The sequence below is a fragment of the Vigna umbellata genome, chromosome 7 (assembly GCF_029865625.1).
Source record: "Vigna umbellata cultivar VRB3 chromosome 7, Vumbellata_1.0, whole genome shotgun sequence".
NCBI lineage: Eukaryota > Viridiplantae > Streptophyta > Magnoliopsida > Fabales > Fabaceae > Vigna > Vigna umbellata.
The window spans coordinates 3,497,065-3,512,278 of NC_142171.1; the positions used below are offsets into that span (position 1 = coordinate 3,497,065).

General features: G+C 35.5%; 1 protein-coding gene across 1 annotated transcript; it reads right to left on the bottom strand.

The window, feature by feature from the left end:
* Nucleotides 1-516: 516 nt before the first annotated feature.
* LOC124822518 (L-ascorbate oxidase homolog) lies at nucleotides 517-2,494 on the bottom strand. Its single transcript, XM_047294529.2, has 2 exons — nucleotides 1,098-2,494; nucleotides 517-996 (listed from the first exon to the last, which is right to left on the bottom strand). Exons 1-2 carry the CDS (start codon nucleotides 2,459-2,461, stop codon nucleotides 699-701), a joined length of 1,662 nt encoding a protein of 553 aa, XP_047150485.2. The 5' UTR covers nucleotides 2,462-2,494; the 3' UTR covers nucleotides 517-698.
* Between the last annotated feature and the right edge of the window lie 12,720 nt (nucleotides 2,495-15,214).

A 15,214-nucleotide genomic window follows, 5' to 3' on the forward strand; every position in this document is an offset into this window, starting at 1 on the left:
TAAAATATTGCTACTAATTTATGTGAAATTAAGTGAGATTTTTAATTTTTTTACCTTAAATAATTAGTTTGATGAAATTTGTTCTAATACAAAGAAACTAATACAAATACAATTTAGTAAAATTATTACACTCATTACGCATTCATTACTTTATTATATTTATGGAACGTATTTTTGTAATGGATGGAGTACGTAAGATAAACTGATCATATAAAAGATATTAAGTAGATAATCTAAATTTTATATAATAGTGACATTAAAGAGTGAATTAAATTAAACTGCTTCGATGGATTACTGTATCATAATCAAAATCCCTAGATCAGGTATGATAGAATGAAAAATCTTAGATATATTGGATTCCTTATTCACACTATTATTATTATTGTTATTACCTGTCTGATTATTTGGCAGTATCTAAAGAGAGAAGCAGAAGGCGAAGAGAAAGAAAGACAGTAGTAAAAAATATGAATAGTATTTATGAAATGAAATAGAACATATTTTTATGATAATGGTGGAAGGTGCGAAGCCACACTCCTAGAAGGAAAGAACTAAAATAAATAAGATATTGGAGAAGGAGTTGAGCAGAAGGGCTTCAAGAGATGTGATGCTCCATCAAGGTCCCAAATGTGATTATGCTTCTCAACTTTCTCCATACTAACTACTACTCCAAATTTTATGGTAATAGTACTCCAACTTAATTACCAGTATGGTGCTGGCTTTGGAAGACCCACCACAGCGCCACACAATAGAGCGTTTTCGGGAATGTTGTACTCGTCCCTCAGGGATCCTTCTGGAGTTGGAACACTGATGTAAAGCTGTTGTCCCAAGTACCTATTCTCAGCAATCTCCGACCTCAAGTTCCACATTCCTACGTTGTCGAATGTCAACATGATGGCAGCCCATGACTTGGGGAACACCTGAATCGTGTGTCTGCTCACAGCATCCAGAAGATTGTAGTTCTTCCTCTTCTCGGGAGTCCAAGTGCCGGGCTCAATCCTACAAACACCAACAAACATTAAGTATTTTCATTTCATTTCCGCTTCACATCAAGAATAATAATAATGTGATAATGTGAAACAATTGATCGTAATACTCACGCCACTGCGAAGAAGGAGTAACCGTTCAAGTTGTAGGACTGGATGCTCTTCTCTTGGTTCTCAAAGATGATCTCGATGAAGGTGCGGTATGTGAACTTGATAACGTTGGGAGCCAAGGTGACGGCGGTTCCAAGGTTTGCTGGTGGCTCATCGGGAATGGTGTCGTACTTGAAGAATTTGTCGCCGATACCGAAGTACTCAGCGAGCTTGAGTGGGGTTTCGCTATCGACGTGTGAAACACCATTGATGGCGTACCGAAGCTTGCCGTTATCCCTGCTGACGGTGTTAACGAACTTGAGGGTGCGAGTTATGTTGATCTGGCCGTAGTGGTAGGAGCCCTGGGGGTTTGGCCTGGCGGCGCTGGCGGTCAGGTTCCAGCGGAAGGAGCGGAACTGATTGAGAGACCATGCCCAGCCGACGGGAGCCTCGGGGATTTCAGGGGCAGCTGGGCCCTTGCCGTTGACATAGCGGATGATTCCCTTTCCGGTGAGGGTGGTTTTGGTGAAGCGGGAAGAGACAACGATGTAGTAGTCTTTGGGCTCTTGGTCAGCGGTGACAAGGACGCCAAAGCACTGGCCGAGGTGAACATCGAGGGAGTCGTAAACGTTCTGAACGGTGTGGGAGCCTTCCAACTCAACGAGTTTCATCTGGTGGTTTTGGAAGCGGAAGTTGACGGAGTTTTTGAGACCCACGTTGCAAAGACGGTACTTGTAGGTCTTGCCGGGAAGCATGGTGAAGAGGGGCTGATCAGTGCCGTCACCCTTGGCGTTCTGGCCGTTGATGAGAAGGGCCTGGGGGCGGCCTAGGGCGCGGCCACTGTCGAGGAGCTTGGCGAGGGTGGAGTGACTCTTGGTGTACCAATCACCAGCCAGCAAGGTGTAGTCATCCTCGGGGTCCGCGTAGGGCACTGGGATGAGCAAGCGGCTGTTGATGCGGAGGCCACCGAAGCCGCCGGCTGCGCGGTGCATGCCGAGACTGGGATAATAGAAATAGCTTCCGATCTGATCCTTGACTTGGAATTTATAGGTGAGATTGGTGCCTGGTTGAATGGGGCAGTTGGTGCCTGCTACGCCGTCTTGCCAGGAGTTCTTCCTTTGCTGGATCCCAGCCCAATGGAAAAGGAATGGCTCGTCAAGGTTGTTGAAAACATTGATGACGACGTTGTTGTTGCTGGTGGAATTGATGTTGGGGCCTGGGAATTCGCCGTTGATGAGAATAACCTGTTGGGGGACCCCTGCCGGAGCTAGGGTTCCGTAGGTTATGTTCCAAGTGAAGTAGAGATAAGGGTCTTCAGCCCTTGTGGGGAAGACAACTCCTGCCAAGAGGCAAACCAACATTACTGAAATCCTTGTAACTCCACCCATTTCTTCTCCTCTTAGTTATTGTTATTGATTACAATGTAATTCGTACACATTTTGTTCCTCCCTCTCCCTCCCTCTTTTATACTTCTCCAACCCTCTCTTCCACCGTTCCATATCTCCGCTTCTCTCTCAACCTTCCTTACATTACGCTCCCTCCCAACCCGCTCTTCCTCAAACTTCCCTTACACCTCTCTAATTTTCACCACTTTTTTCTCCTACCCACGCCTAATCTAAACCACCTTCTTCCATTTCTTTTACCCTATTTTTAAATTTATTAATCATTTATGCCCATTCTTATTTCAAACATAAAAAAACAAAAAATACTTTTAAAATTAATATCCATTACTTTTATTATTTGTTAAAAATAATCAATATTTGTTTACCATAAGGTTATATCAAATTTATGTTTAAGAACATGCTTCAATAAGTTTCAATCACATTATAAATTATAAAATTTTAGTTTCATTTCATTAAAATATACTTATTGTATTTTGTCTTTATTATTATATATTTAAAATACTTCTACCTTTTTTTGTATATTAATTTACCTATCACAACAAATCAATATATTTTTCGAATTATATATATATTTTCAACATAATTACATAATAATTCAATGATCCATGAACCTCCACCTGAATTAACGAACTAATGTATTAAAAATTTGAAGTGGTAAAAATAAAGCATATAATAATTTTACGTGTTTTAGATACATTGGGTATAATAGTTTTGAAAATCAAAATAACATTATTTCTTTTACAATTACTACTTCTCAATATCATTTCTACGAGGATCTAATCAAATAGTAAGTATATTTACGGAGCTGAGCATATTGTGTGAAGATGAGCTTCACGGGCTTCTTTCCTCTTTCATTTCCTTCCTTCTCAGTATTCATCCTTCGTGAATGGATGGTGTGTCCTGTGAAGATGAGTACTATAGATTTTTTTCCTTTTTCATGCATAAAGTGAGTTTCACTACAAGAAAAATGTTGTTATATACAGCCAAAAATTTGGATCTAATCTCAAAATTTTGTATATAACTATATGTTACATATGAATTACATGCGAACAAAAATTCGTATGTAATATGGTTATAGATAATATGACATACTGTATGTAATTACATACGGATAATCTGTATGTAATTACATACAAATTTATCCATATGTAATTCTCCAAACAAAATAACAATATGCTTGATTCATTTTTAGGGACCTGGACATTCTTTTTACATAATATATACTTAAAGCACATAGACTTGGCAAAGATTTCATAGTAATACTAAAAATAACCACAAAGAAACATTTGACATTAAATACTTAAATATTGTTTATATGATAGTATCAAATGTTATAAAGAAGTTCTAGATTGTTTAATGGATAGTCATACAAATTCTAAAAATGACTACTACTAATAATCATAATAATCATTTTCATCTTGAGGATGTTGTGGTTGATCTTGTGGTTGGACATAATTCTGTGTGTGATTTTATGGTTCATCTTGAGGTTGAAAAAATTGTTGTGCTGCTACGATTGTCGGAGGTGAAAGATACTGCATAATGACACTAATAAAACCTTGAAATTATCTCAGCTATTGATCATGGCTTGCTAATTGGGTTTCAAGGTTACGAATGTCCTCTGCATTCGGTTGCTGACTATAAGATGTTTGCATCTGCCATATGTAACTATCGACACAGTCATATTGAGAACTAATATTTCCAATACCGTATATGTGTCCCTTATACCTTCCACCTACAACCTCTAACCAGCATTGGTTCCTCAATATTTCCTCCTCTGCAAGGTCTAGGGGAGTAGATGTTGATGCACCAACAGATGCAGTCTCAGATATTATTCTAGAAAATCTTGTTTGAAAATCTTCCTGTTAAATTTACGTTAAATAAATTTAAGGCTTAAAACGTAATACCGAATGTAATAGAGTACTTAATAGAAACTCACATGTGTGCGCCTAGACCTTTCATTGACAAATTCTCTTGTTGAGTGACGTATATGCGTCTGCAAACAAAAAATGATTTCTTAACAATTATATTGTAAAGCTTATATAAGTACAGATAAGAAAAACACTAATGTCATACAAAAAAATTATATTGTAAAGTTTATATAAGTACAAATAAGAAAAACACTAGAAATGTCATACCAAACGATTTGCATGGTCATGCACATTAATATATCCCCTAATGTGCAAACAACCACCCTTCTCAGATGTCTGGTTCTTCTTGATTGTATCACACTTTTTCCTATAAAGTGGCATGTTCCACTTCTGTAAAAGATCGTTCCAAACAATATCTCCCACCCACTCAAGTTTTTTTCCTCCAGTTCGAGATTTTTTTAAACATCTTTGATAGTTTATGAGATGTCTTGGAGTGAATTTTTTTTCACCTTTTCCTCATCCTCATTTTTCCATGAAACCTTTCTCTATTATTACAATGAATAGGTTGTTAGTTTTATTGAAAAAAAAAGAGAGACACAAAACAAATATTGCAGAACATAGTTGTAAGACCCTTGAAAATATTTGTAATTCAGATACTAGATTAAAAAAAAAAAGTAAAAAGTGAATAGTAAATTGTGAATAGTAAAAAATGAATAGTAAAAAAAAAATTTGTGGAAGGGATAAGTATTCCACGTTGCCTTGAGTCATAAGAGATCAGAATTCATCAAATTGTGAATAAAAAAATTATTTTTGTAATAGTAAAATGAATAGAAAAATGAATAGTTAAAATGAATAGTAAAAATGAATAGTAAATTTTTTTGCTATAAATAGCCAAGGGGGGGAGGCTGAAAATTTACACCAAAAACTTAGAAAAATTTTGAGAGAAGAGAGTTGGAAGAATTTCTAGTTGCAAAGGGGACATTCTGGAAGTTTTCGGAGAACGAGGAGATTAAGTCTGTAATAGAGGTAAGGAAAGCTATTCTTGAATCTTGAGTATACAATACTTTGCTTTTGTCTAATCCTAAATCTTGAATATGGAGTATTTTATTTCTGGATGATCTTGAATTTTGAATGAGAACATGTTTCTGTGATGAGACCAAGTTTGATAGTTGTAAAACGTGATATTGATTATGTTATGCTAATTGTACGTTGTTGTTACTTAGAACATTTATTTGTTTCTTTTGTATTTTTGGAAGGACGAGAAGTTGTCTAACCGGCCCTGCCAGATTCAACTTCTTGTTTCCCCAGAGCTTTTATTGTTTCTTATCTCTTTACGTTTTTGGAAGGACGAGAAGTTGTCTAACCGACTCTGCCAGATTCAACTTCTTGTTTCCCCAGACCTTTTATTTCTTATTTATATTGTATTTTTGGAAGGGCGAGAAGTTGTCTAACCGGCACTGCCATATTCAACTTCTTGTTTCCCCAGACCTTTTATTTCTTATTTATATTGTATTTTTGGAAGGATGAGAAGTTGTCTAACCGGCTCTGCCAGATTCAACTTCTTGTTTTCTCATAAATTTTATTGTTTTATCTATTTTATTTATTTATTGCATCTTTCTGGAAGGATGGGAAATTGTCTAACCGGCTCTGCCAGATTCAATTTCTTGTTTCCCCTGAATTTTTATATTAAGATTATTTTGATGGTAGGGGAGCTAATCCTTTCTTACATATGATATTTATACATATTATGATCATGAATATGAGTTATGAACATGTTAAAATTTTTGTAATGGTAGTTATCTATTCACTTGTGTAAATTTAGTTTTCATGATTATAATTTTTCTTATTTTCAAGTTATTGTGGTAAAACATTCCTTTTAATTGTTTTTACCGTTGGATTTAGCTAAAATTTTAATATATGAATCCTAAGACCTATTTTTTTCATTTTGACCGTTCGGATCATTAATTAAGAGTGTGTACTTGGAGAAATAAGTTATGCATGTTTGAGTAAATTAATTACCCCTGTTATTGTGTTACTTAGTCCTCTCGGTAAAATATAGATTCTATTTTAATTGACCGTTAGATCAACCTTGAAATTTGATGTATGATTCCTAAGATATATTACTACAATTTGACCGTTCGAATTTGTAATTAGAAGTCTATATGTTGAGAAATAAATTTCGAAATTTTGAAAAGTATGATGAACACTATATTTTTGTTCTTAAGTTATCATGGTAAAAACTACATATATATTTCATTTATCGTTGCATTGAGCCCAAACTTTAATATGTAGTTCCTAAGATATGTTGATGTATTTTGGCTTATCTTTGACCTTTGATTGGTGAAAATATGTTGAGTTATACTCGTTATGGGAAAAATGAGTTTATAATATGAAGTATGATATCTGGAAATATGTTTAATTTATTGAAACCAAAACGGGTTATTGTCAATTTATGATTAAAGAATGAACATGATTGAGTTAGGTGGATAAGAGGGTATGAATTGTTGATTTTATGAAATGTTGAAGTGGATATAAAAAATCATTACTTATGAAATGATGTTTACTACTAGAAGTAGTATGTTCGGTTTATACCATGAGAGCTTGATATGAGCAAAGTAACACTCGAGGTTTATGAAAGCAGGCAGTGATAACTTTTTGGCAAGTATACCAAATCGTTACAAGTAATACAGTGATAAGTAAAATATCGTTCTTCTCAGGGAATTTGTGTTACGTTATTCAATTAAAATTTATTTATCAAAATCAATTGAACAACAAAATATAAGTGAATTAATAGTATCAAACTAGATGACAAATTTAAATTGAAATTAAAATTTAAAGAAAGCTTCATTGGAATTGACTTCATGACCACATTACAGTAACTATTCTGAGCAATATAACTTGCGTTCAAACATCAACATCACAGTATCTTGGTTTAATTCCTTAAAACAAGTTCTAAAGAATTATGTTCAATTATTAATTCCTTAAGTAATTTTATTTTGGGCTAATAAGGCATCTTGGGATTGCAACTCAAACATTCCCTTCTTTTGATTTTGTCCTCTCTCACATTGAACATCATTGTCACTAGATGCCATATTTTCAATAATTTCATGAGCTTCATCAGGTGTCTTCCACCTAATGTTACCTCCTACTGAGGCATCTAGCATCAATTTTGTGTGAGATTTTAAACCTCCTAAAAACAGGTTCAATTGAGTGGGGACATCAAATCCATGTATGGGAGTCTTTCTTAACAATCCCTTAAACCTATCCCATGTCTGACTCAAAGTCTCTTCAGGTTCCTGTTGGAAAGAGGATATCTCTTGCTTGCCTTTGTTTATTTTTGATTGAGGAAAATACTTCTGCAAAAACTTTGACACAACGTCATCCCAACCTGTCAGACTTCCCTCAGGAAAAGAATTTAACCATTTCTTGGCATTGCCTGCCAAGGAAAATGGAAAAAGACTAAGTCTGATTGCCTCCTTTGACACATTCAACATTTTCACAGTGTTGCAATATTCATTAAAAGTTGTCAGATGATCGTAGGGATTTTCGTGTGACAATCTTGAAAACTGATTACTTTGAACAAGGTGTATCAATGCTGGCTTCATTTCCATGTTAGCCGCGATTACCACTGGTTTGGCTATACTGTTGAAAGATGTAGGTACAGACACTGAAGCATAATCTTCCAACGTACGCCTTCTTTGTTCATTTTCCCCGTTTTCCTCCATCTTTTTACCCTCTTGGTCAGATGAAGAAAAAGCGTTTGAGGATAAGCTGGATTCTCTAGCTTCTTTTTTTCTATTTTCTTTTCTACACCTACTATTATTTCTACGGGCTGTCCTTTCAATCTCAGAATCAAACAATAAATTCTCAGATTTTGTTCTGCGTGGCATACAGAACAAAAATCTCCAATGACAAACCCAAGAAATAATAGCAGGAACAAAACACAATATATACAGATACACAAAAAACTACAACAATGAATTTACGGAGATGGGAACAAAATTGAAATTGATAAACAACTAATTGAAATAACAAAACAATCAAATTCCCCGGCAACGGCGCCAAAAACTTGATAACTTTTTGGCAAGTATACCAAATCGTTACAAGTAATACAGTGATAAGTAAAATATCGTTCTCCTCAGGGAATTTGTGTTACGTTATTCAATTAAAATTTATTTATCAAAATCAATTGAACAACAAAATATAAGTGAATTAATAGTATCAAACTAGATGACAAATTTAAATTGAAATTAAAATTTAAAGAAAGCTTCATTGGAATTGACTTCATGACCACATTACAGTAACTATTCTGAGCAATATAACTTGCGTTCAAACATCAACATCACAGTATCTTGGTTTAATTCCTTAAAACAAGTTCTAAAGAATTATGTTCAATTATTAATTCCTTAAGTAATTAAACATAAACTTTGCATTAAGAACGATGTTATTGATGACCAGGAGAATTGAAACTATTCCTAGCATCTTTCCTTCTGGTTGCTTTTCTTGCGTTAATACTCAAATTTACTTCCCAGTACAATTTGAATATAAAAACAAGTATATTTTACTTCCGTAAAATAAAATAAAAAGTAAACAAGAAAAGCATACGAACACAATTTATATTGAACAGGAAATATTACATCAAATGTCAGCCATTACAGTCAATTCCAACGAATGAAAGTTTAGCCTATCCTAGACATCACAAACATACTCATTTCTGCAATTCCTTGCATGATGTGCAGTCTTGATGTCTTCAGAGAGGTCTCCTGATGGTCTCCTTGTTCTCTAGAGCAGTTCTCCAAGTTTTTCTTTCCAGTCCGATCCCTTCTCTCCTTCAAATCACGTCTTTTAAGAGACAGTTGAATTCTCATAACTGCTCCATTCGCTCCGCGCACAGAAGCAGATTCGCTGTGCGAATTAAAATTAATTCAGCACTCAACTGCACAAATTCGCTAAGCGCACAGCCTCTGGTGCGCTGTGCGAATTTTGCAATTTTCATTCTTCTCTTATGTCATTCGCTCAGCGAACCAATGGTGGTGCGCTGTGCGAATGTATTCTCCTGGCTCTGCGAATTTTGCTTCTGCTATGCGAGAATTGGCTGACAGATTCCCTTTTGTACAACTTTTCCTGAACAATAATTTACAACACAATCTACTTCCTATTACGACTTTTCACTGAGTAATAACATGAATAATTACAAAATTGAGATCCTTTATAAGTTTTAAAACATATGTTTTTCACACTTATCAACTCCCCCAAACTTGAACTATTTCATGCCCCCAGGAAATAACAGAAACATATGAACAACACATAACACACCTTTGACGTTTTGATAGAATGACTTTACACATCAGACAAATCACATGCATTCCTAAAGATTCAAACAGGTATGGCATAGTACAATACTCAAAAATTCACCTGTGTATAGAATATGTACAACCAGATCAGCATTTATCAGTCTCACCACTCACAATTGTCCTCACAGCAGAATTGTCCTAGAACTTCATCAGCTTTTGCATTTCATTTGATTCACACACTTCACACACTATTGGTTAAGTCCAAAGGTCTTTTCAGGTTAAGGCTTGGCTTGGCTAGAAAAAGAATCATGGTTTTTCTTGGATTCAAAGACACCTATTAAGAAGAGAACAACTTCAATTCCAATCCAGTACTCAAATCCCAAAATATATCATTCATCACATACCATTTTCTTTCACAACTCAACCTTTTCTTTTCATTTTGAGCTTTTTTTTTTCATATATTTTTTTTATTGATCTTTTCTTTCCACAAACTTGAATTCAACCTTAACCTCTTTTAAAACATAATACATGTTCTCTTCTAGGGTGTAAGGTAGGATATCATCTAATAGGCTCAAGGTGGAAGGAAAAAAAATTTCAAGGCTCAAAAGGGTTCACAAATGTATCACAGTGTCTAAAGGTTGGCTATCTGGCCAAGTAGCTATATAATCAATAATAAATAGGGCCTTTTTCATCCTTAACCAAAAAGTGTGTGTATACGTAGAATCAAAATCATGCAAAAGCCAATTCCATATCTAGACAACTCAATATCTCTCAATCAATATATCTGCTCTCAACACTCACAAATCTGGTCATATTCATACACACAGATAAAATTTTTTGAAGCACAGTAACCACAAACATACATGTCATCATCCTCAGGAATCACATAACTTAATCACACAATGCATAGTCATTAAATCAAAACCTCAAAGTCTTTACAACCACAACCAACATCAACAAATAAACTGAGTTCCACAATAACATCTAAACTGAAACATCTAAAAACAACATCACACAAACATCAATAACACATCAATAACATCTGTCCATCAGCACTCTACCAAGACGCATCTGTCCTGGATCTCCACTGGCTCTCCTGCGAATGATAACTCTGCTGTACCCATCTGGGATCTGGCTCCTCTTCCTCCTCATCACCATCGCCTGCCATCATCTCCTCCTGCTCATCTAACTCTGGCTCTGGCGCTCCTGGATAGGCACTCCCCCACCTGGACTCAGGCCTGCCCTCAGGCCATAAAAGGAGTGCTGCAAACTCAAAAAGAGAAGTCATCTGCATAATATTCGCTAAGCGCACCGGATCTGTGCACTAAGCGAATAAACCATTTTTTAGAAAAACATTCGCTTAGTGCACCACATACTGTGGGCTATGCGAATTACCATTGTAAATTTTTTATTTTTTATTTATTTATTTTATTTTATTTTATTTTATTTTTATTTTTTTATTTTTTATGTTTTTTTTTAAAACAAAATTCGCTCAGCGCACCATATACTGTGCGCTGTGCGAATCTCTCTCGTTTTTTGTTTTTGTTTTTTTTTTCGCACTTTTGAATAATTTATTATTTTTTTGAATTTTGGTGTTCAGTCGCATAGCGCACCTCAGCTGTGCGCTGTGCGAATAATTTTTAATTTTTTTTTATTAATTCGCAGAGCGCATTTCAGCTATGTGCTATGCGAATTAAAACACAACTCATCCCACTCTCATTTAATTCGCTCTGCGCAAAATTTCGCTGTGCGAATTTTGACAGAGCTCACCCCCAACTTTGGGTAGCATAGCGCAAAGTGTGCGCTATGCGAATTAAATGCTCAAGTTGCTCTTGTGATTTTATTTGCCTTGCTTATCAAATGCGGTATGCGAATACTTCCGCAAAGAGAAAAATTAAACTTTTAAATCGCAAAGCGAATGTAATTGCTATGCGATTTTCAATCTCATAACAATTTCTTTTTCTCTCTCGCAGAGCGCATAAAATTCGCTGTGCGAATAAATCACTGCTTTATAAAATCATCTAGTCGCATAGCGCACCTCAGCTGTGCGCTGTGCGAATAGAGCGTCAGAACTCATTCATCAAGCATCTTAGCACTTCCTCTCCACACTCAAACTTAAAACACAATCAACAAACACAAATATATACAAACATGTGCTAGGGTGCCTCCTAGCAAGCGCTTCTTTAACGTCACTAGCTTGACCCAAACATGTCATGGTTCAGTTGAATTCTTGATGTTGGTGTGCTTCTTCCTCTCATGACACCAACATTTTCTTAGTAACTTTCTTGTCACCAACTTAATTCTTCTTGAATATGGAGCCTCAATTTCGAGTACTCCATTTGCCTTTATGTCCTTGATGACCCATAACCTGTTCTTAAGATTCACAGGTTTTCCAGGTTTGAGTTCATCACTTTTCACTTCAATTTGTTGGTGAACTCTTTGCTTCTCCTGATCTTCATGTCTTTCCTTCACTTTTGGATTGACACAATTAAGATTATTCTTGGCCAACTTGGCAACTTTCCTTGGAAGACTAGTAATTGCTAAAACTTCATCTTTTACTTTGGAACTAATCTTTTCCTCTTGATTTTGCTTCACCTCTTCAAAGACATTAAATATCACCTCTTCATCTTGGTCATTTAATTTTACAGTTCCATCATCAACATGAATGACAACCTTAGCTGTCTTCATGAAAGGTCTACCAAGAATGAGAGGCATATCTACACCTTCCTCCATTTCCATTACTACAAAATCAACAGGGAATTTTAATTTATCAACTTTAATCACCACGTCTTCCACTACACCGTAAGGATGCTTAATGGACCTATTTGCCATTTGCAAGATCATTCTGGTTGACTTGACTTCAAGGTCACCAATCTTTTTGAGCATAGATAGGGGCATCAAATTGATGCTAGCCCCTAAGTCAACAAGAGCCTTCCCTATATCATGATTTCCAATGGTGCAAGGGATAGTGAAACTCCCTGGATCTTTGACTTTTGGAGGTAGAGATTTCTGCATAATTGCACTGCAATTTCCTTGCACTTCTATTGTTTCCTCATCTAAATACTTCTTCTTTTTACTGAGGAATTGCTTCACATATTTTGCATAAGCAGGAATTTGTTGCAGTGCTTCAGTTAGGGGCAAAGTAATCTCAAGTTGATTAAATATCTTCTTGAACCGATCCATTTGTCTTTCCTTATCCTTCTGTGAAGTATTTTTAGGATAAGGAAGTTGCTCCACCAACACTTGCTCTTTTTGTCTTCCATCTTCATTCCTGTTTCTACTTTCTTCTTCTTCAATCACCTCCTTTTGATCATCCTCTATGTGTGCTTCAACCTCTTTATTTGTCGGCTTCTCCTTGGAATCAAACCCCACTTCTTTTCCACTTCTGGTTATTATGACATTACATTCCTCCCTGGAGTGAACTTCATTCTTAGCCACAAATTTCTTTTCAGATGTCTCATCCAGCTTCTTTGCAAGTTGACTCAGTTGTGTCTCCAAGTTTCTAATAGAAGCTTCAGTGCTTTTATGGTTGGAGATGGATACTTGCATAAATTGTTGCAAAGTTTCTTCAATCTTGGATGTCCTATCAGAAAGAGTAGGTTGTTGTTGAAACTGTTGTTGTGGTGGTCTACTAGAACTAGCCTGACCCATTCTAGGATGAGCTCTCCATCCTTGATTATAATTTCCATAATTACCAAACGGCCTTGATTTCCCATGTAATTGACCTCTTCCTTTGCATTAGATTGAATAGCACACTGTCCATTTTGGTGCTCTCCACCACACAGTTCACACCCTTGCACAATATGTTGTGCCTGTGATACATTTTGAATTTGTAGTTGTGATACCTTTTTCATCAGAGACTCAAGCTGTTGAGTCATAATTTTATTTTGGGCTAATAAGGCATCTTGGGATTGCAACTCAAACATTCCCTTCTTTTGATTTTGTCCTCTCTCACATTGAACATCATTGTCACTAGATGCCATATTTTCAATAATTTCATGAGCTTCATCAGGTGTCTTCCACCTAATGTTACCTCCTACTGAGGCATCTAGCATCAATTTTGTGTGAGATTTTAAACCTCCTAAAAACAGGTTCAATTGAGTGGGGACATCAAATCCATGTATGGGAGTCTTTCTTAACAATCCCTTAAACCTATCCCATGTCTGACTCAAAGTCTCTTCAGGTTCCTGTTGGAAAGAGGATATCTCTTGCTTGCCTTTGTTTATTTTTGATTGAGGAAAATACTTCTGCAAAAACTTTGACACAACGTCATCCCAACCTGTCAGACTTCCCTCAGGAAAAGAATTTAACCATTTCTTGGCATTGCCTGCCAAGGAAAATGGAAAAAGACTAAGTCTGATTGCCTCCTTTGACACATTCAACATTTTCACAGTGTTGCAATATTCATTAAAAGTTGTCAGATGATCGTAGGGATTTTCGTGTGACAATCTTGAAAACTGATTACTTTGAACAAGGTGTATCAATGCTGGCTTCATTTCCATGTTAGCCGCGATTACCACTGGTTTGGCTATACTGTTGAAAGATGTAGGTACAGACACTGAAGCATAATCTTCCAACGTACGCCTTCTTTGTTCATTTTCCCCGTTTTCCTCCATCTTTTTACCCTCTTGGTCAGATGAAGAAAAAGCGTTTGAGGATAAGCTGGATTCTCTAGCTTCTTTTTTTCTATTTTCTTTTCTACGCCTACTATTATTTCTACGGGCTGTCCTTTCAATCTCAGAATCAAACAATAAATTCTCAGATTTTGTTCTGCGTGGCATACAGAACAAAAATCTCCAATGACAAACCCAAGAAATAATAGCAGGAACAAAACACAATATATACAGATACACAAAAAACTACAACAATGAATTTACGGAGATGGGAACAAAATTGAAATTGATAAACAACTAATTGAAATAACAAAACAATCAAATTCCCCGACAACGGCGCCAAAAACTTGATAACTTTTTGGCAAGTATACCAAATCGTTACAAGTAATACAGTGATAAGTAAAATATCGTTCTCCTCAGGGAATTTGTGTTACGTTATTCAATTAAAATTTATTTATCAAAATCAATTGAACAACAAAATATAAGTGAATTAATAGTATCAAACTAGATGACAAATTTAAATTGAAATTAAAATTTAAAGAAAGCTTCATTGGAATTGACTTCATGACCACATTACAGTAACTATTCTGAGCAATATAACTTGCGTTCAAACATCAACATCACAGTATCTTGGTTTAATTCCTTAAAACAAGTTCTAAAGAATTATGTTCAATTATTAATTCCTTAAGTAATTAAACATAAACTTTGCATTAAGAACGATGTTATTGATGACCAGGAGAATTGAAACTATTCCTAGCATCTTTCCTTCTGGTTGCTTTTCTTGCGTTAATACTCAAATTTACTTCCCAGTACAATTTGAATATAAAAACAAGTATATTTTACTTCCGTAAAATAAAATAAAAAGTAAACAAGAAAAGCATACGAACACAATTTATATTGAACAGGAAATATTACATCAAATGTCAGCCATTACAGTCAATTCCAACGAATGAAAGTTTAGCC